The 23,446-nt window shown below is 42.8% G+C and overlaps 1 protein-coding gene across 1 annotated transcript in view; it reads left to right on the top strand.

The window, feature by feature from the left end:
* adgrv1 (adhesion G protein-coupled receptor V1) overlaps positions 1–23,446 on the top strand; it is a 528,099-nt gene that overhangs the window by 82,308 nt on the left and 422,345 nt on the right. Inside the window, exons 9-12 of the mRNA XM_073066702.1 lie at positions 1,892–2,221; positions 5,418–5,594; positions 7,289–7,512; positions 22,566–22,692. Coding sequence (XP_072922803.1) covers positions 1,892–2,221; positions 5,418–5,594; positions 7,289–7,512; positions 22,566–22,692 — 858 coding nt within the window. The remainder of the gene's footprint in view (positions 1–1,891; positions 2,222–5,417; positions 5,595–7,288; positions 7,513–22,565; positions 22,693–23,446) is intronic.

Below are 23,446 nucleotides of genomic sequence, written 5' to 3'. Positions count from 1 at the left end.
TGTTGTATGATGGAGGCACTCATGCTCTTTCCATGACTGTGATTGTTCTTGGCAACATTTTCTGTAAAAGTGGTTTTCCATTGCTTTCTTCTGGGCAGTGTTTATAAGACGGGTGACCCCAGCTGTTATCAATACTCTTCAGAGATTGTCTGCCTGATGTCAGTGGTCACATAACAAGGACTTGTGATGCGCACCGGCTGCTCATACGACCATCCACCACCTGCTCCCATGGCTTCATGAGACACCGCTCCGATCGGGGGAGGGGGTAAGCAGGTGCTACGCTTTGCTCAAGGGTGATCAGGCTAGCAGTGGGAAGGAGTGCCTTACACCTCCTTTGGTAGAGACATATGTCCACCTGCCACCCAGATATGTATATACCTGGTGCATTTCCACAAGTGAGGTCACTTCATCAAGCACCTCCACTCCATCTACCAGAAGTGGAACTTACTGGAGCCCAAACGTTTTAATTCCGATTCCTATTCCCATCGTCCCATGTTGGCCCATGGCCTCCTTTAGTGCCGTGATAAGGAAACCCTCAGGGTGGAGGAGCAACACCTTAAATTCCATCTGAGTAGCTTATAACTTGATGGCATACATATTGTTTTATCCTTCTGGGAAAAAAAACTTTCCCTTCCCTTCCTCTCTTCTACTATTCCCCACTCTAGTTTCCTACCCCTTCTCCTCACCTGCCTTCCATTGTTTGCTAATTAAAGTGGCAGGGGAGATTGAAATATTGAGGTGAATGCGGAAGCTTGGAGATCGTTTGGGTGCTTCAGTGCACTGCAGTCTTCGAGAGGATTCCGGGAGACAGAGACAGTGTGCGTAAACTTCATGGCGAGAAGGCTGCAGGATGGGGCACAATTTGCTGTTAGACTCCATTTCGCTGAGGAAAGCTTCCATTGGTCACCAATTAAAGCGATGAAGAAGATTGAAGCACCGAGGCGAGTGCAGAGGGAGCACCGGCTGCCTGATCAATTGGCTACAGAGGGGGGAAAGGTCTCCCGCTGGGCCTGGAATGTTCCCCAGGTTTTTCTGCAATTTGGATGCGGACTAGGACTGTAGGCTTTTTTTTCAGTCCTGTAGTTTTTTATATTTTGTGTTTTTCACCTGATCTTTCGTGTTTTTTCTGTGCAGGGAGGGGTATTTGGGGGTCAATGTGCCTGTTCCGCTTTGTTTTTTTTCCGTGTAGGAGGAGGGATTTGGTGGCTGATGTGCCTGTTCCATTTTTGTTTGTTTTTTTGTGTGGGGAGGGGGGATTTTGGGGGATAATTGTGCTGCCTTTCTTTTAGTTTAAATATCTTTATTGCTTTGCGTGACAGGATGGAGATGCATCTCAATCAAAGGAGGTGTAAGGTGCTCCTTCCCTCCGCTAGCCTGCAGGTCACCCTTGGGCAAGGTGTAGCACCTGCTTAGCCCCCTGATTGGGTCACATGACGCCATGAGAGCAGGTGGTGGATGGTCACATGAGCAGCTGGTGCATATCACAAGTCCTAATTATGTGACCACTGACGCCAGACAGTTAATCTTTGACAATGGCTGGGGTCACCTGTCTTGTAAAGACACTGCCCAGAAGAAGGCAATGGCAAACCACTTCCATAGAAAGATTTGCCAAGAACAATCATGGTCAAGACCATGATCGCCCATGTCATACGACACGGCACATAATGAATGAAACCTTTATTGCTGATTTCTGTCTTATTGCAGAAACTTGTGAATTTAAAATATATGAAAACCTGTATGTTCTGCGGTGCTTAAGAGATGGAAAGAGTACTTTGATGGATAGTTTTTATTTCAATAATGTTTTTTTAATAATGCATGAATATATTAGATTTTAAATATTTACGGTAGTCTGTGAATGAGAATGAAACATTTTTATTTTTCTCTTGCTTAGATTATATTTTATATTCAAGACAGTGATGATGTTTATGGCTTAATTAGCTTCTATTCTCTGGAGGGACAGAAGATTGAAAGTAGTCCTGCTGGGCGGTTTCTGTCATTGAGTTTTGCCAGGCACAATGGAACTGTTGGGGTTGTACAGCTGAACTACACTGTACTGTACCTCCCTGCTGGCATTCTGGATCTTTCCAAAGCAAAGGACGACATTCTAAAAGTCTCCAGTCAAAATAGTGTCATCTTTGTGGCGGGACAGTCGCGGGCGAGCCTCAAGCTGCCGATAAGAAATGATGCATTCCTTCAGAATGGAGCAAGCTTTCTTGTGCGGGTAAATCAGTACGCATTACAAATTTATAACCTTCCAATTCAGTGTTAGCCATCAAAATGTCAATATAATTTGTCGTACATTTTGGATAAATTATTGAAAATTTAGAATAGCTTTTCAATCACAAAAATATCTTCTTCCACTTAAAATGTAATGAGATCAGTCATTTTAATTATAATTCCTCTGACTTTCATTGCTTAAAAATGATTATCAGTGATACAATATACAGTACTGTGCAAAAGTCTTAGGCACATATATATGTAGCTAGGGTACCTAGGAGTTTTGCACAAACTGTCTTAATTTTATGTATTGCACTGTACTGTTGCCACAAAAACCCCCCACAAATTTCATGACATATATGGGTGATGATAAACCTGATTCTGATCTGGGTCTCTGTTGTGGACTGGGAGTGGGAGGGGGACAGGGAGAGGGGAACGATGGTTGGGAAGAGGGGAAAGGAGAGGGAAGTAAACGGGAAGCACCAGAGAGATATTCTGTACTGATGAATAAACCAATTGTTTGGAATCAAATGACCTTGCCTGGTGTCTAAAGATTGGGTGTGTTTGCACCTGTGCCACCCCCCCCCCCCCCCCCGCCCCTGGCAATCCTGTTCGGCCTCCTGTCCCACACCCCTCCCGCGGTGCGCCACCCTTGCCTTTCCCAACATCCTTTGCTCCAACCAGATTTACAAACTCACTCTCCACTCCATGTTGACAAAGACAGTACTGTGCAAAAGTCTTGGGCACCATAACTGTATACAGGTGCCTAAGACTTTTCCATGGTACTGTTGAACATAGAAAAGTACAGTACAGTACAGGCCTTTGGGCCCATGATGTCATGCCAATCCTTTTAACCTATCCTAAGAGCAATCTAACCATTCTCTGTCACCTACTCCTCCCTTTTTCTTTCATCTATGTGGCTAAATAAGCATCTCTTAGTTATTTACTTAGAGATACAGTGCAGAACGGGCCCTTCTGGCCCTTCGAACCGCACCGCCCAGCAATCCCCAAGAACCCTGATTTAACCCTATCCTAATCATAGGACAATTTACAATGACCCGTTAACCCACCTGGTACATCTTTGGACTAATGCCCTTCCCTTGGACAACAGTGGTGGCATGGAGAGGGGAGACTTGCAGCTTGGGCAACTGCAGGTCTTCCATTTAAAAAAAAAACTTTGCCCAGAATTGCGCCCTGGAAACTTTCCAAGGTGCAAATCCATGGTCTATCGAAACTAATGGAGGCCTACACACACATCTTTGACCATGTTAGGAAACTGGAGGACTTGGATAAAACCCACGAGGGGGCATACAGCGTTTCCTTATAGAGGCTGCTGGTGTTGAACTGTGAGCCATGATAGTGTAGTGCTAACCACTATGCCACTGTGGTGCCCATCCATGTGGCTGTCTAAGCATCCCTTAAACGTGTCTGAGTGAAAAATCCATCTCTGCTTATATTGTTGACATTCCCATTATATTAACTAGATCTGATTCTAGTGGTCCAGAGCACCCTACCAGGAAGTAAGTTTCAGGTTTAAGTTTAATTATCGTTCAGCCAAATGAAACAGTTTTCCTCCAGGACCAATGTGCAAAACACATTACCAACAGCACACAGTACACTGCAAATACCACATAGCACAAGTAGCACATATGGTTATAATTTCAGAAAAACATACAGTCCCAAAGAATACAAAATATAGCCCAAGTCCCCGAGTTGTCCTGGTTCAGCTTGTTCCACCATGCTGGCATCAGAGGGCAGTACTGTGTGAGCACTAGAGGGGCCAGTGCCAATGCAACATGGACTCCACAATACCCACAGGGACCTCTGGTCTCTCCCACACACCTCAGCATCACCTCTCCTGGGGAACTGCAACAGGACCTAGTCTGTGCACATCCACAGCTCCCCCACTGTTGGTCTCGCCAATGAACCAGTGAACTGGACTTGAAGTATCCTACATTACCAAAGTCCAACAGAGTCTGGTGATCATAGAAAAAATGTCCAAGAGAATCACTTGCACTGTGCACCACCTCGGCACAATGATGGTACACAACAAGTCCAGCTCCGTCGCTATTGAGAAACTCGCTGATGGGATAGTCCTGCTGTACTTGATCATCTTGGTAACCAGAAATGTCTTTAGATCATAAAAAAGATGTGAAGGATGACCAAGTGCATCTTTGGTTGGGCCCAGAGAGACGGCTGCATCTATGCATGCCACTATCTTATCTTAAATTCTAGAACTCGCTCACGTCCCTGTCCCCAAGTCTAAAAGTCACACCTAATTCCCCTCTCTGACCCCCAAATCATTCTTTCGAACATTAAGAAAAACAACCAAGTCTGAGCTGCAGCCTCGATGGGGACTGTAGCTCGGTGCCATCTTGACCAGATGAGATGTGACCAGAGATGTGTGTTGGTGAGGTACAGAGGACGAAGACTGCTGGGGGAAGATCTCTCGAGGAAATTAAGTCAGTAATTCTCTGGGAAAACATGGTCTGATGTTCCATGATGGTCCAGTGGAAGGTATAATATGTCTCAGATCTGGAGGTACTTGGGGTGAAATATTTGAGGAGACCTGGAGGGGGAGCTTCTTCAGTCAGAGTGGTAAGAGTGTGGAATGAGCTGCCGGCAGAGATGATGGATGTAGGTTCGACTGCAACTTTTAAGAGAAGTTTTAGATAAGTACGTGGATGGGAAGGGTGGTCCAGAAGCAGGTCGATGGGAGTAGGCAGAGTAACAGTTCAGCACGGATTAGATGGACTGAAGGGCCAGCTTCTGTGCTATTGTTCTCCATGACTGTATGAGCTACACCTTTGATAGCAGTATGGAAATTATTTTGTACTAATAAAAGTATTGTTTATTTATTTTATTGAGATACAGCACAGAACAGGTCCTTCTGGCCCTTCAAGTTGTGCAGCCCAGCAATCCCCCTATTTAACTCTATTCTAAACATGGGACAATTTATAATGACCAATTAACCTACCAACTGGTACATTTTTGGACTGTGAGAGGAAGCACCTGGAGAAAACCTACACACTCCATGGGGAGGACATACAAACTCCTTACAGAGAACATCAGAATTGAACTCCAAACTCCAATGCCCACAGCTGTCATAGTGTTGCACTAAGAGCTATGCTACTGTCACACTGGATACCAAAACATGATTCTACCTTGTAACTCTGACAAGTTTCTGTTAATTCTTCCAGCTGGAGACGGTGGAACTCATAAACATTCTTCCCCCCGTTCCATCAGTGAGCCCTAGGCTTGCTGATGTGCTGATGGTCTCACTAATAATCACTCCTGAGTTGGCAAATGGAGAAGTTGGATTTAGCAGCAATGAAACTCTCTTTGTCTATGAGCCAGAGAACTCGTCTGATGGTCAGGTACGTGGAGCTATATGTGTTTTTTGTTTCCTGGTTTGGAATCTGTAAAAGAGATTGGGGCAGAATTGACAAATGGATTTTAAAGTGGGAAGTTTTGAGGTACACTTTGGCAAAATGAATCCAAAAGTCCAAATGGCTCTATTTATTATTGATACAGCATACAACCTGAAGTACTTGTCTTTACAGACATACACATAAAACAGAACCCCAAAAGAATGAATGACAGAGGCACTCTCACCCCTCTTCCCCACCCATTTCAGCAAAAAGCATCAGAGCCCACCAACCACCACCCACCAAGCAACAGCAAAGCCCCCAAAGAGAGACCATGATCTGCACTCAACAAAAGCTATTGTTTACCTGACAGTTCGACATGCCACAGGCTCGCGCTCTCTCTCTCTCTCTCTCTCCCTCTCCCTCTCCCTCTCCCTCTCCCTCTCCCTCTCCCTCTCCCTCTCCCTCTCCCTCTCCCTCTCCCTCTCCCTCTCCCTCTCCCTCTCCCTCTCCCTCTCTCTAACAAGAAACAGAGAGACGTCACCCACTTCACAGGGAAAGAGGAGACTAACAGTCACTGTTACGATGTTACAGTCTGCCACATCGCTTTTTATTCCAAGATTCTCTGACAATAATCAGCAGCAAACTTTCCCCACCATCGATAGAAAAGGAGAGAGTGCAATTACTCCACCTCAGAGAACTTAGTACATACATCTACTACAGCGAAATCCTGATGTTCCTTCTCCCGCAATGCCATCATTGGCAACACTGGCCTAGAATTGGTTGTCTGCAGGGCCACAATTTAGAGACACCATCTCAACCACAAATTCTAGCCACCCCAACCACAAACTGTTTCAACTGTTTCCGTCTGGCAAATGGTACTGCAGCATTAAGGCCAGGAGCTTCTTTCACCAGGCCATCAGGTTATTCAATACACTTTGACCTGATTGCATATCTGACTGTACATACATGCATACAGAACAATTATGTATACAATCTTAGTGTTTGGGCAATATTCTCATGCATTTCCCTTCCTTATTTCTTGTACATAGTAACAGAGATGCAACATAAAGATTTTTATTCCATTATGTTGCAAAATGGATCTAAGAAATACAATTCTAAAAATTCTAAATCTTCCAACCCATACTCGGAGAATGTCAGAAAATGGTCTGCCAGTGAGCTCCAGGGAATGGAATTCATCCACTGTAAAAGAATGGGTGAAAAGCAGATTGAGTGCTGTTGCAGATCAGGACCTCACTAAAACCCCAGCCACCTTGTAAGGGGGAAGAAAAGAGACATTAAGGAGAGCAATTAACGATAGAACATGGAGGAGACCCTTTGGTCCACAATGATTTGCTGTCCTTTTAACCTACACTAACATACTCTAGCCCACTTGGGGAAAGGCAGTTCTGGATTGGATGTTGTGAAATGAATCAGATTTGATTAAGGAGCTTAAGGTAAAGGAACCTTTAGGGGAAAAGTGATCATCATATCATCATATGATAGTTAGAAGGGAAAACTAAAGTTTGATGTATTACAGTGGAGTAAAGGGAATTACAGAGACATGAAAGAGGAGCTGGCCAAAGTTGATTGAAAGGAGACACTTGCAAGGATAACAGGAGTTTCTGGGGGCAGTTCGGGAGATGCAGGATAGATCAACTGTGGCTGATTATATCTGATTATATTATATGACATGGTTTCAGATCTATATTGCTTTGCTACGTGATGGAACTGATGGCTCTGCAGAGGTTTTCTGGCATTTGGAGCCCACTGGCGTGAATCGTGACAGCACTGGGGTTGATGACCTGAGCCCATTCAATGGTTCTGTACTATTCTCATCAGGCCAAAGCAACGTGACAATCAACATCACAGTAAAATCTGATGATCTGCCTGAATTAAATGAGACTGTGATTATCTCTTTAGACAGGTACGCTTATCTGTAATCTGAGTATTGCTTCATACAGCGATTGGTTCAGAAAGGTTCATTGACTGACTTGTGCCCAAGAACATGAGTAATTTGAATATAACAATTTGAATACTTCTGTGTGCTTTAGTAACACATACAAAATGCTGGAGGAAATCAGCAGGTCAGGCAGCATGTATGGAAATGAATAAACAGTCAACATTGCAGGCCGAGACCCTTCATCAAGATTTCAGGTGGAATTCCTCAAGTCCTAAGTTCTTTAGGAATTCCTCCAGCATTTGTATGTGTTGCTGTGGACTTCCAGCATCTGCAAACTTTCTTGCGTTTATGTTTTGTACTTTAGTCATAGGTTTATTTGTTGAGTTTTTTCTACCCAGTTGGTATTGCAATCACTTTGAGCAGAGAAAGTTTAAGATGGACAGCCATTTAAAACAGAGATTAGCAGGAATTTCTTTAGCCAGAGGGTAGTGAATCCCTGGAATTCATTGCCATGGACGGCTGTGGAGGCCAAGTCATTGAATATATTTAAAGTGACAGTTTATAGGTTCTTGATTAGTTAGGGAATCTAAGGTTATGGGAGAAGGCAGGAGAATGGGTTGATAATAAATCAGCCATGATGGAAAGGCAGAGCAGACAATTAGTCTAGAGTGCCTTATTCTGCTTCTATATCTAATGGTCTTAAGTTGACTTTGTGTAGAAGACAGCACAGCATGTCTGTTTCTGATGATCTCACAGGGGAATTAGAAGCTATATCTACAGGCTATTTTTGAAACAGACGGACAGACAGGATGTCTCCACAATTGGCAGTTAAAACTGCTCAATGCATCACCAAGACCAGTCTACCCCTAATGAAAACCAAAGGTGCCGGAAAAGACCAGGATCCAACCCACCCTGCTCGTGGACTGTTTGTCCCACTCCCATCAGGGAGGAGGCTACGTAGCATCCACACCAGGACCACCAGGCTCAACAACAGTTACTTTCTCCAAGCTGTAAGGCTGATCAACACCTCCATCCATTAACCTACATGACCTCCACCACTATTGCATACACATCACCCTGCATCACTTTACATACACATAAGCAGTCTATGTGCGTGGCATTTACTTATACATTGTGTTTTATAGGATTGCTTTTATATTGTTTACTTTTGTTTTTTAAAATTTTGTTCTTTATGCTTATTATGTTTCTTTTAATGCTGCATCAGATCCGGACTAACAATCATTTTGTTCTCCTGTATTGAAGAAAGACAACAAACATTCTTGAATCTTGAATCTCTACTCAGTATTCCTTCCAGCTAGGTATATTCACATAATATATTTATTTTATTTAGAGATACAGTGCGGAACAGGCCCTTCTGGCCCAACAAGCCCCACTGCCCAGGAACCCCAATTGAAACCCAGCCTGATCACAGAACAATTTATAATGACCAATTAATCAACTAAGCAGTAAGTTTGGACTGTGGGAGGAAATGGGATCACCCAGTGGAAACCCATGTGCTCACAGGAAGATCGTACAAACCTTCTTCCAGAGAATGCCAGAATTGAACTCTGAATTCAAATGCCTGAGAGGTAATAGTGTTGTGCTACCGTGGAGGCCTCTGCCATGTTTGGTGACCGAGAAAGTTACAAAAGGGCCATGCATGATCTCCAGAAAGCCTTCTCACAGGTGAAGTGACTGTTCTGGAATAAACTAGAATCAATGAACTATGTTCAACAGCTGTGGCAGGGCTTGAATGCTATCACCTCTTGCCAAATGAAATTAAGCACCTTAGGTAACAGCATGGCTCTGCTTCTAGATGAACTTGATGCCTTCTGTCCTCACATTAACTGTCAAAACATGGAGGAACCATCACGAATTCCCATAGCCCCCGATGACTCTGTGATTTCAGATTTTGAGGCCAATATGAGAGCTCCTTTCAGGAGGGTGAACCCTTGGAAAGCAGTCAGCCCAGATAGGGTACCTGGCTGAGTACTAAAGACCTGTGGCAATTAATTGGCTAGTGTGTTCACTGAAACCTTTAACTTCTCACTCTGGGAGTCTGAGCCACCCATCTGTTTCAAGCAGGCTTCAGTTATGCTGGTACCTAAGAAGGAAGTGGTAACCTGCCCCAATGACTATCTTCTAGTAGGACTTACCACCACACCCCTCCAGCAAACTAATCACTAAAGCTTCAAGACCTTGCCTTCAATACCTCCTTGTGCAGTGGGATCCTCGATTTCCTCACTTGCAGACCCCAGTCAGTTTTGATTGGCGGCAGCATCTCCACACAATCTCCATCAGCACAGGAGCACCACAAGACTGTGTGCTTAGCCTCCTACCGTACTCGCTTTACATTTATAACTGTATGGCCAAGAACAGCTCTAATGCCATATTTAAGTTTGCTGATGACACCAGAGTCATAGCCTAAATCAAAGGTGGTGGAGAGTTAACTTATTGGAGGGAGATTGAAAATCTGGCTGAGTGGTGCCACAATAACAGCCTCTCTCCATATCAGCAAGACTGATTAGTGACTTCAGGATGAGAAAAACCAGAGGTCTATGAGCCAGCAGTTATTGGGGGGAACAGAGGTGTAGAGGGTCAGAAACTTTAAATTCCTCAGCATTAACATTTCTGAGGACCTGTTCTGGGCCAGCAAGTAAATGCCATTATGAAGGAAGCACAACAGTCTTCTACTTCCTAAGAAGTTTGTGAAGATTAGGCGTGTCATCTAAAACTTTGACAAACTTCTATAGATATGTGCTGGAGAGCATATTGACTGGCTGCATCACTGCCTGGTATGGAAACACCAATGCTTTTGAATGGAAAATCAGACAAAAAGTAGTGGATACCTCCTAGTCTATCATGGGTAAAGCCCTCCTCACTATTGAGCATGTCTAAATGGAGTGTTGTCACATGAAATGAGCATCCAGCATCAGGGACCGCCAGCACCCAGGTCATGCTCTCTTCTCATTGCTACCATCAGGATGAAGGTGCAGGAGCTTCAGGATTCACACCATCAGTTTCAGGAACATTTATTACCTCTCAACTATCAGGCTGTTGAATCAGATGGGATAACTTCTCTCAATTTCACTTGCTCTATCACTGAACTGTTTCACAAACTATGGACTCTAAATCTCATGTTCTTGTTATTTATTGCTTATTATTATTTATTTTTTCTCAGCTCAGCTTGGTAAAACCTGAGGTACGGGCATAGCCAAGGACGCCCATTTGTCAGTTGCTATGAATTTTCAGTCTATTCTAGTGGTGTTTGGTGTTGTGGCTGTCTCAAGATTTTCATAGATATTGCTGTGTACCCTAATTGTTTAATGCTATTGTGTAGAACCTTTTGGATGATACCAGTTGTAGATATTACTACTGGAACAGTGTATACCCTGTTCATGTTCTAAAGTCTTTCAATTTCCTTTCTAATTCAGCATATTTCCAGTGTTTTTCACTTTTGATTTCTGTATGTTATGTGTATTTGGAATGGCTGTATCTGCTAAGTAAGTTGTTCTCGCTCGTTTATCCAGTGTTATTATATCCAATCAGTTATTATGGATTGTCCTATCTGTAATAACAAATCAGTTGTAATATTTGCAGTGTTCTGACTCTAAAACTGGATCAGGATTGCATTTACAGTAAGGTATGATTTCGTTTGAGTTTGTATTTTAAAACAAGATTTTGGTGAATGATGTTTGCCACTTGATTGTGTCTGAGTTAGTAATCAGATTGAGTTAAACTGATATAGGATCCTGTAATGTATTGGATTGTTTCTGGTTTTTCTTCATTTACCATCTTGAATTTGTTGGTCTTTTATAATGTATTTTTGACAATTATTTGTATTAACCACCTGACCCTATATAGCCAGAAGGAATCATTTTGCTTCTAGGAAAATGTCTCCAAAACTCTGAGCCTGGCATTCGATGCTTCCTTTTTGACATCTAGTCTGCTCAGACCATGGTAATGTCTTCCATGGAGGGTCATACTCTTCTGTTGGTTAACTTTTTCTTCAATAGTGATAATTTCTTCATTTTTCTGGGTTGACCTTTCACTTAAGTTTAGGAGTGAGTACTTATCTGAATTGCGTATGCTTGTGTGGTGTGCTGGATCCTGTTTTCGTTGATGAAAGTATATCCTCAAGTTTTATTATTAATATTGCTTCTATTTTCTTTTTTTACTTATATTGTTTGCTGTTTTTGGCACACTGCCTGTCCACCCTGTCATTGATTTTATTACGCTTATTAGAAAAAACTGGAGATGCCCACAAGAAAATGAATGTCTGGGTTGTATATGATGGCAAGTATGTACTGTACTTTGATAATTAATTTATTTTGACCTTTGAACCCAAGAACCATGAAAATTACAGCTTTGATGAAACATCAAAAACACATGATGTTTTTGTACCCAAACCTATATGACGTGGGTAGGACGAGTGACGAGGTTGTGTATAGGGGGTTCAGGGAGTTGGGAGCTAAGGTCAAGGAGAGGACCTCCATGGTTGTGATCTCAGGATTGCCACCCATACCACGTGCTAGTGAGGCTGGAACTAGGAAGATTATACAATTTAATGTATGGCTCAGGATTTAGTGTAGAAGGCAGGGCATACGATTATTGGATCTTCCAGGGAAGTTGGGACCTGTACAGAAAGCATGATATGCACCTGAAATGAAGAGGGAACTAATATCCTAGTGTGAAGGTTTGTTAATACCGCACAGCGGGGTTTAAATTAGAAGTGCAGGGGGATGGGAAGTTCGGAATCAAAAGATTAAGCATAGTGCGACTAGTGTCCAAAGCTGCCTATATTTCAATGCAAGAAGTATTATAGGAAATGTGGATGTGTAATGAGGAGGGGTTGTTGATAGGGCAAAATTGCATACAACAAGATGAGTTGCAATGTAAAAGGTGTACAGATTGGAAAAGGGTGAATACAGGACTGAAGGTGTTATGTTTGAATGTGCACAGTATATGGAGTAAGATAGATGAACGTGCAGTACATTCGCAGATTGGCAGGATTGATGTTGTAGAAGTCACTGAATCATGGCTGAAAGAGGATTATAGCTGGGATTTTAATGTCCAAGGATACACATTGTTTCAAAAGGACAGGCAGAGGGGTCAGCATTGCTCTGTTGATTAAAAAATGAAATCAAATCATTAGAAAGTGGTGACATAAGAGCGGAAGGTGTTAAATCATTGTGGATAGAATGAAGGAACTGCAAGGGTAAAAAGACTATGAAGGGAGTTGTATACAGACCCCCAAACAGTAGTAAGGATGTGGACTACAAATTACAACAGGAGGTAGAAAATGCATGCCAAAAGGACAATGTTACAATGGTCATGGGGACTTCAATATGCAGGTAGATTGGGAAAATCAGGTTGATGATGGATTACAGGAATGCCTATGAGATGGCTTCTTAGAGCAGCTCGTGGTTGAGCCCATGAGAGGATCAGCGAGTCTGGACAGGGTGTTGTGCAATGAACCAGAATTGATGAGAGAACTAGCATAGATAAAGCAGTGGCTGATTGGCAGGGGGCAAAGAGTGGGAATAAAGGGAGCCTTTTCTGGTTGGCTGCCAGTGACTAATGCTGTTCCACAGTGGTCTGTGTTGTGACTGATTCTCTTTATTTTATACGCCAATGATTTTGGATGATGGAATTGATGGCTTTGTTGTAAAGTTGACAGAAGATATGAAGGTAGGTGAAGGGGCAGGTAGTACTGAGGAAGTAGAGAAGCTCCAGAAGGACTTGGACAGATTAGGAGAATGGGCAAAGAAATGGCAGATGAAATACAGTGTTGGGAAGTGTAAGGTCATGCACATTGGTAGATGAAATGAAAGGGTTGACTATTTTCAAAATGGAGAGAAAATACAAAAAACTGAGGTGAAGAGGACTTGGGAGTCTTTGAGCAGGATTCCCTGAAGGTTAATTTGGAGTCTGTGGTGAGGAAGGAAAATGCAATGTTAGGATTCATTTCAAGAGGACTACAATATAAAAGTGAAGATGTAATTTGAGACTTTATCAGGCACTGGTGAGGCCTGACTTGGGAGTATTGGGAACAATTTTGGGCACCTTATCTGAGAAAGGATGTGGTGAAATTGGAGAGGGTTCAAAGGAGTATCACGAAAATGAATTCAGGTTTCAATAGCTTGTCCTATGAAGAGTTTTTGATGGCTTTGGGCGTGTATACACTAGAGTTCAGAGGAATAAGGGGTGACCTCATTGAAACCTATCCAATGTTGAAAGGCCTTGATAGAATGGATGTGGGGAGGATGTTCCCTGTGGTGGGAGAGTCTAAGGCCAGAGGATGTAGCCTCAGAATAAAATGGAGATAAGGAGGAATTTCTTTAGCCAGAGAAATGGTGAATCTGTAGAATTCTTTGCCACAGACAGTGGGAAACAAAGAAATGTAATGTTTTGTGCTTCGTGGAGACCTGGCTGACGGATGAGATACCGGATCATGCCATCGAGCCCTCTGGGGTCTCCCTGTTCAGGGCGGACAGGTCTTAAAATCCCTGTGGGAAGAGTAACGGAGGTGGGGTATGCTTCATGGTCAGTAATGCTTGGTGTGACGCCCCGGAATGTGCATGCCCTCAGATCTGGAGTACCTGGTGCTGCTATGAAGACCTTTCAGGCTACCTAGGGAGTTCACAGCTATTATTATTACAGCTGTGTATATTTCACTGCAGGCTGACACTGACCTGGCTGTCAAGGAACTGTACGAGATCATCAGCACCCTGGGGACTGCACACCCAGAGGCTGCCTTCATCGTTGCCAGTGACTTTAATAGAGTGTTGCTGACTGAAGTCTCTCCGTAGTTTTGTCAACACATCCAGATGAGCACATGGGGAGATATTATACCCGGCCACTGATACTCTCCCTTCCACAACGCTTACAAAGTGCTTTTCTGCCCCCTCCATTTGGAAAATCGGATCACTCCCCCATTTTGCTGCTGCCAAAATACAGGCAGAAGCTGAAACAAAAGGCGGCCATAATTAAAACCATCCACTGTTGGTCCAACCAATCGGTCTCCATGCTACAGGACTGCTTTGATGACGTCAACTAGAATGGCTTCCATGATGAAGATGTCTCTGAGCTCACAGAATTGGTCATGAGTTTCATCCAGAAGTGCATCGAGGATGTTGTCCCCCAGAAATCGGTCAGGGTCTATCCAACCCAGAAACCCTGGGTCAACAGTTCCGTGCCAGCAGCACTTATTGCACCACACAGAGTTTACGTTGCCATTGACCAACAGGGACTCAAGAAATGCAGCTACGATCTACGTAAAGTCATCAAGGCAGCAAAACAATAGTACAGGGACAGGATCCAGACACAGTTCTCCACCAACAACACACACAGCTTATGGCAAGGTCTGCCCACCATCGCAGACTTCAAAGCCTAACACAGGGGAGTTTCTAACATTGCTGCCTTTCTCCCAGATGAGCTAAATCATTTTTACGCTCGATTCGATGTTGCCAACACAGGAGACCTGCAGCTTGGTCATCTCTGAGGCTGAAATACGCAGGTGTTTCCAACGAGTGGGCAGTCGCAAGGCTGTGGAACAGGACGGCATCCTGTTTGTTGCAGGTACTCAGAGTGTGCGTGGCACGTCTGTTTACAGACATTTTTAATCTTTCCCCCTCCAGTTTAGAGTGCCCTCCTGTTTCAAAATATCCACCATTGTTCCTGTACCTATAAAAACCAAGGTAGCATGTCTGAATGACTGGCATCCTGTCACACTCACCTCAACAATAAGCAAATGCTTTGAGAGGCTGGTCAAGGACTATATCTGCAGCTTGCTACCATCCACACTAGACTCCCTACAGTTCGCCTACTGACACAACCGATCGCTAGATGACACAATAGCCACAGCTCTACACACCGTCCTTACACATCTGGAGAAGAAGGATGCTTATGTGAGAATGCTGTTCTTGGACTACAGTTCAGCATTCAACACCATAATTCCCTCCAGGCTCAAAAAAAAGCTCAGAGATCTCGGCCTTCACCCTGCTTTGTGCAGCTGGATGCTGGACTTCCTGTCAGATCGCCAGCAGGTGGTAAGAGTGGGCTTCCTCACCTCTGCCCTCTGACCCTCAACACAGGTGCCCCTCAGGGCTGTGTCCCAAGCCCCCTCCTTTAATCTCTGTATACCCATGACTATGTTGCCACCCGCAGCTCTAATCTACTAATTAAATTTGATGACGATACTATACTGATTGGCCTAATCTCAAATAATAACTAGGCAGCCTACAGAGCAGTCACACCCTGACACAGTAGTGTCAAGAAAACAACCTCTCCCTCAATGTTGCAAAAACAAAAGAACTGCTTGAAGAATGGAGACAGGCTATCCCCTACTGACATCAATGGACATGGGATTGAGAGGGTGAACGGCTTTAAGTTCCTCAGCATCCACATCACCGATATACACACCAGCTGTGTGGTGAAAAGGGCACAACAGTGCCTCTTTCACCTCAGACAGTTGAAGAAGTTTGGTATGGACCCCCAAATCCTAAGAACTTTCTAGAGGGGCACAATTGAGAGCATCCTGACTGGATGCATCACTGCCTGGTCTGGGGACTGTACCTCCCTTAATCGCAGGATTCTGCAGAGAGTGGTGTGGACAGCCCAGTGCATCTGTAAGTGTGAACTTCCCATTATTCAGGACACTTACAGAGACAGGTGTGTAAAAAGGGCCTGAAGGATCATTGGGCACCCGTGTCACCCCAACCACAAACTGTTCCAGCTGCTACCATCTGGGAAACAGTACTGCAGCATAATAGCCAGGACCAACATGCTCCGGGACAGCTTCTTCCACCAGGCCATCAGACTGAATAATTCATGATGATGCAACTGTATTTCTATGTTATATATTTGTGTATAATATTTATTATAAATTACTATATATTGCACATTGAACATTTAGACGGAGACACAACACAAAGATTTTTACTCCTCATTTATATGAAGGATGTAAATAATAAAGTCAGTTCATTTCAATTCAATTCAATTGTATCCACCACTTCTGCTGGCAATCACAGGATTAACCTGTTAGATCTTTGTTCAGCTTTCTGGATACTACAATGTGTGACTATAAAATATTGCATCATGTCAAATTAATAACAGCCTGGCATTTCAAAGTTCAAAGTAAATTTATTATCAAAGTACTTGTGAGTCACCATATACAACCCTGAGATTCATTTTCTTGTGGGTATGCTGAGTAAATCCATAACAGAATAATAACCGCAATTGAATCAATGAAAGACTCTGTCAAATTTGGCATTTAGCCAGTGTGCAAAATTCAACAAACTGTGTAAATACAAAGAGAAAGAAATAATAATAATAATAATAAGCAATAAATATTAAGAACATGAGATGAGGATTCCTTGAAAGTGAGTCAATAGATTTCAGTGATGAAGTGAAATTGAGTGAAGTTATCCCCTCTGGTTCAAGAGCCTGATGGTTGAAGGGTAATAGATATTCCTGAGCCTGGTGGTATGGGTCCTGATGCTCCCGTACCTTCTTCCTGATGATAGCAGTGAGAAGAGAGTATGGCCTGGGTGGTGGGGTGCTTGATGATGGATGGTGTTTTCTTGTAACAATGTTTCATGTAGATGTGTAAATTAACATTGCCTGCATTTTACCAATGGCCTCCAAGTTCAAGTTCAGTTTTTAGCATTCAACTGTACACATGTATACTGCTGAACAAATCTGTTCTCCTGGACCAAGGTGCACAGTGCAGTACATTAAACTCATATACAACACATAAAGTAATATTACCACAAATAAATTAACAAAAACAAGGTGCATTTACAATACCAGTTAAAAAGTTAACAGTATAACATTACTGGCGCTTCAAACATGATAATACAGATCACACATGATTCATACTTGTTGATATAATTAGATTTTTGAATTACAGGGGACATTAACATCCCATTAAATTATAAATGTTACTTTTTATAATTTGCAACAAAAAATTGTCATCCTATATTTTGTATTGCAAGTTTTCATTGCTTTGCTCACTTAATGAGCTGTAATAAAACGTCCATCTTAATTTGGAGAACAAAGTTATACCGTTTAATCCTAATTGAAATTCCTCCAAAGCTGCTGCAGTGGTGAATTGTCTGTAGTTGTGCAGTTGGCAGTAATTTGGCTGTATGAACGATGCTGCTGGCATTCGTGTTGGGAGGCGCTGAAAGAGCTTGTTTCAGCGGGGGCCTCTTGTCCTCTCTGTAGAGGCAACATGACCAGCATTAGGCTGCCTAAGCAGTCTTTATGCTTGTGTCTGAAATGCTCATAAGTGCCTCAGAGACAAATAAAAAAAAACACTTTAAAATCACAGTTACTACTTCCACCAAATAATTGGGATTGATTTATTCTTGTCACAGGTACAGTAAAAAACTTGCATACTGTTTACACTGATCAATTCATTACACAGTGTACTGAGATGGAACAAGGTAAAATAATAAAAATTTCCTGGAATTTTCCGATGCCCAACCATTTCCTACCCCCATTCCCGTTCTGACATGACGCCCAATCATTTTATTTCCTATCCCATTCCCGTTCTGACATGTCGGTCAATCATTTTATTTCCTATCCCATTCCCGTTCTGACATGTCGGTCAATCATTTTATTTCCTATCCCATTCCCGTTCTGACATGACGCCCAATCATTTTATTTCCTATCCCATTCCCGTTCTGACATGTCGGTCAATCATTTTATTTCCTATCCCATTCCCGTTCTGACATATCGGTCAATCATTTTATTTCCTATCCCATTCCCGTTCTGACATGTCGGTCAATCATTTTATTTCCTATCCCATTCCTGTTCTGACATGTCGGTCAATCATTTTATTTCCTATCACCATTCCCGTTCTGACATGTCGGTCAGTCATTTTATTTCCTATCACCATTCCCGTTCTGACATGTCAGTCAATCATTTTATTTCCTATCCCATTCCCGTTCTGACATATCGGTCAATCATTTTATTTCCTATCCCATTCCTGTTCTGACATGTCGGTCAATCATTTTATTTCCTATCCCATTCCCGTTCTGACATGTCGGTCAATCATTTTATTTCCTATCACCATTCCCGTTCTGACATGTCGGTCAGTCATTTTATTTCCTATCACCATTCCCGTTCTGACATGTCGGTCAATCATTTTATTTCCTATCACCATTCCCGTTCTGACATGTCGGTCAGTCATTTTATTTCCTATCACCATTCCCGTTCTGACATATCGGTCAATCATTTTATTTCCTATCCCATTCCCGTTCTGACATGTCGGTCAGTCATTTTATTTCCTATCACCATTCCCGTTCTGACATGTCGGTCAATCATTTTATTTCCTATCCCATTCCTGTTCTGACATGTCGGTCAATCATTTTATTTCCTATCCCATTCCCGTTCTGACATGTCGGTCAGTCATTTTATTTCCTATCCCATTCCCGTTCTGACATGACGCCCAATCGTTTTATTTCCCTATCACCATTCCCGTTCTGACATGTCGGTCAGTCATTTTATTTCCTATCCCATTCCCGTTCTGACATGTTGGTCCATGGCCTCCTCTTCTGCCACAGAGAGGCCACCCTCGGGGTGGAGGAGCAACATCTTACATGCTTTCCAGGTAGTCTCCGATCTGATGGTATTGATGTTAATTTCCCCCCTCCCCCTTCCTGCTTATTCATTTCCCAGCTCTGGCCTCTTACCTCTTTTCCTCACGTGCCTGTCATCTCCCTCTGCTGGCACTCCTTGTTCCCTTTCTCCTGTGGTCCACTTTCCTCTCTGATCAGGTTCCTTCATTTCCAGCCTTTTACCTTACCCCAGCTTGTCCTCCTTCCCCTCCCACAAGCTTTTTATCCTGGCATCTTCTGCCCTTCATTTCCAGACCTGATGAGGGGTCTTGGCCTGAAATGTTGACTTTAACTCAGCTGCCTGATCTGCTGAGTTCCTCCAGCATTTTGTGTGTGTTGCTCTGGATTTCCAACATCTGCAGAATCTCTTGTGTTTAAAACATAATGACGTAGACCAGCTACAAAGAAAGTTCAGTGCAGGTAAACTAAACGTGTGAGGTCATAGTTGATAAATTGCTGTGAATTATGATGCACAAATAGTCATGGTGTGACTAATAACTGAAGAGGAAAACATATGGTTGCTGAGGGGAGAAGTCCAAATTCAATAGTTTGATCTCAATTCGGACTACAGAATCTTTCATACACAGCTCAAATTTGCTCATTATTTCTGGAATAATTGATCTATCTATCTGTTGATTAGATTAATAGCCCGATAATGAAAGAGGATTTGTGGTTATTGCTGAAGAATAAAGTGTAGGTTACAGGATAAAAGTGAAAAAAAAATCAAGGCAAACCTTCCTGAGTGATTTTAAAAACTGCATTTCAAAGTTCAAAAGTTCAATGTTCGATGTAAATTTATTATCAAAGTAAATACTGTATATTCATCATATAGAACCCTGAGATTCATTTTCTTGTGGGCATTCACAGTAAATCCAAGAAACACAACAGAAACAATGAAAGACCACACCCAACAGGGCGAACAACCAATGTGGAAAAGATGACAGACTGCAAATACAGCTGTGCCAATCACAGTACACCTAGTCGCACACCACACCACACCCCACCACACATAAAAACCATAGTTACAGTCCAGCACATAGAGTCATAAAATAACATTAGCACGAATCACTGAGTGGCGTGGCCTGAAGATGGACAGGTTGGCTGTTACTCACACTATTATAATAAAACATGCAGTCGTATAAATATATGAAACAGCAGGAATAAAAGATGAAAAGTGCCTTAGTGCCGATGAGTGTGTCTGTGAGTTGGGCACTGGAGTGTGGTGGTGGGGGTGGGGGGGGGGTGGGCGACAGGACATTTAGACAGGGTATACATGTGAGTTTGGTGGCAGCAGGGTGTTCAACAGTCCAACAGACTGACAGTTCTGGTTCTTACGCTGCGGTACTTATGCCTAATAGTAAGAGGTCAAAGAGATGATGGGAAGGATGGAAGGGTTGATGCCCTGAAAAGGAGGAGGGTGGGGAGAGAGTGACCTTTTCAGCTGATGATTCTGACATCTTGGTTACTCACAAGGATGCTTTTCTAGCTTGTCCTCCTTCCCCTCCCCCCACCTTTATATTCCAGCTTCTCCTCCCTTCCTTTCCAGTCCTGATGAAGGGTCTTGGCCCAAAGTGTCGACTGTTTATTCACTTCCATAGATGCTGTCTGACCTGCTGATTTCCTCCAGCATTTTGTGTGTGTATAGTGGGAAATAAACAAAATGTATCTGTCAGGAAGCAAGTACCATCATCGTAACATGCATGCTATGCCATGTTACAAACTAAGAAAACCCTTCATTTTGTCGTCTAAAATTTCTAATTAAAATGTCTCACATTACTTACCAATCTGTGTCTGCAGGGTAGAGACAGAAAGATTTGTAGTATATTTTGGGTAAGTAGAGTGAGTTCTGTTGATCAGAGTTTCTGCAAATATTTGATTATTGCACACATCTTTGGTTTGCATGTAGCATGACTCCAATTGAGGATGTGTTAAGTTACTGGTACCTTAAAATATAAGGTAGCTAATTAAAATAACCAGGATACTTCCTATTTATTTAATTGTTTAACTATTTATTAACAATTAATACCAAGACTGTCACTTATTCAGTATGCTTTGGACAGTTTTATTTCAAGTAACCTTCTTTACATTGATTATTTGCATTTTGCATTGACTATTGCACAAATAAAATGTTAGAAATAAACTAAAATGAATACTAATTTTTCTTCTGCGCTCATAGTACGATCACTTGAGTCAAGTATGATGTCCTCCCAGGGCAGGGGTTCCCATTAACCATTAACCAAGGGGTCGGTGGACCCTAGGTTGGAAACCCCTGTTTAGGGGTTTGTCTATTGGTGGGTCTTTGGGTGGCTGTTGAGGCTGATCCAGGATCCACATCCAGACCTCACAATCCTGCCCTCTTCACCACTTGCTGATCGCTGCTGCCCCTAATCTGGGATGTTACGTTGGATTCCCTTAATGGAGAATGTTTGTGCATGACTTTATTTAACGTGGGGAAGTCGTGCACAGGCAGCCACCACACAGTCTTTGACATTGGTTGTAGTGGGCAGTTAGAATGACCTTTATAAGAACCGGGATACACACTGTGGTTTTTTTTTAACCAGTATGGAAATGACAAAGGATTCTATGTGAATGAAAGGGTTTGCATATGAAGAACACTTGATGGCTCTAGCCCTGTCCCTTCTGGAGTTTAGAAGAATAAGGAGGATCTCTCTGAAACCTATCAAATATTGAAAGGGCTAGGCTGAGAGGAAGTGCAGAGGATGTTTCCTACAGTGGAGTAGTTTAGGACCAGGGGACACAGCCTCAGAATAGAGGGATGTCCATTTAGAACAGAGATGTGGAGGAATTTCTTTAGCTAGAGAGTGGTGAATCTGTGGAATTCATTGCCACAGATGGCTATGGAGGCCAAGTCATTGGGTCTATTTAAAATGGAAGTTGATAGGTTCTTGATTAGTAAGGGCATGAGAGGTTATGGGGAGAAGGCAGGAGAATGGGGATGAGAGGGATAATAAATCAGCCATGATGGAATGGCGGAGCAGAGTTGATTGGCCAAGAACCTTATATTGCTCCTATGTCTTCTGGTCACAAATGCAGCATCCCACAAACTTTTACCACTCAGAGAGGGAGCATTAAGGTTTGAAATAAAATGTTTTAATGATTTAGTATAGTCATTTTTAATTGCTTGTTCTGTCTGAATTTGCTTTTTAATGGCTGCTGCATCAGGATTCTGTACAAATGAACAAATAAATCTCATGTGGATATGTTTGCTGTGTATTCATTCACCTTTTGGGTTTGATTTGCACTGAAAACGTGCTTTCTATCAATTCTGTCTGCATGAGGTTCTTCCTTTCAAAAATATATGTAACTTAGTTTATAAAAATTAAAATTGGATATGGTTATAAAATCTTTTCCTACTGTTTGAAGGCATGTGATTGTGTTCTGTGAAACCATGGTAATTATCGATGTTGACATTTTTATTTCAATTTGCAGGGCTGACCCAGAAAATCAGATTATGAAGTCAAATTTCATCAAGAGAAAAATAGTTATTTTACAAAATGACGACCCAGGTGGAATATTCGAATTTTCTTCACAGACAAGAGGACCATATTTTGTGCATGTGAGTCTGAATTTTTTTTATTGCCCATTACTCTGCTGGCATTAGGGCAGCAATGAAGGTCCTCCATCCGATGTAGAAGGAATCTTCATTGCTGTTTCAGTAAGAGTTTTGTTTTACCAGTCAGGGTTGTTCGCCCTGAGCTGAACCCATGAATGCAGATGGGTTCTACCCTTTGACCTATTTGGCATGAGTAACCGTACCAAGAGCCAAAGCACAAAGCCTTGACTCCAACCAGCATAACCCTCTGGGTCACGGAGGCACACAAGCCTCTAAGCCATGACAAGGTTATGGTCCTCTTTGAGGTGAGTCTGGAAAAATGATGCCAAAAATTCTCGTCGTAGGCAAATTACAAATTCTGAAATGGCTCTGAAGGACTGGGAAAGTGCATATGACACTGCACTCTTTAAGAAGGGAGGGAGGCAGAGGAAGGAAATATTAGGCCAGTTAGCCTGAATTCAGTGGCTGGGAATATGCTGGAGTTGATTGTCAAAAGTGAGGTTTCGAGGTACTTGGAGGCACATGCTAAAATATGCAAAAGTCAGCATGGCTTCCATCATGAAGACCCTGTAGAGACTTGCTCTAGAGCAGCTCCGGCCTATGGTTAGGCCACATTTAGACCCCCTCCAGTTCGCCTATCAGCCCCGACTAGGAGTTGAGGGTGCCATCGTCTACCTGCTGAACCGTGTCTGCGTCCACCTGGATAAACCGGCGAGCACTGTGAGGGTCATGTTTTTTTACTTCTCCAGTGCGTTCA

Source organism: Hemitrygon akajei, chromosome 2 (assembly GCF_048418815.1).
Source record: "Hemitrygon akajei chromosome 2, sHemAka1.3, whole genome shotgun sequence".
Lineage (NCBI taxonomy): Eukaryota > Metazoa > Chordata > Chondrichthyes > Myliobatiformes > Dasyatidae > Hemitrygon > Hemitrygon akajei.
This window is presented reverse-complemented; position numbering and strand designations above follow the sequence as displayed.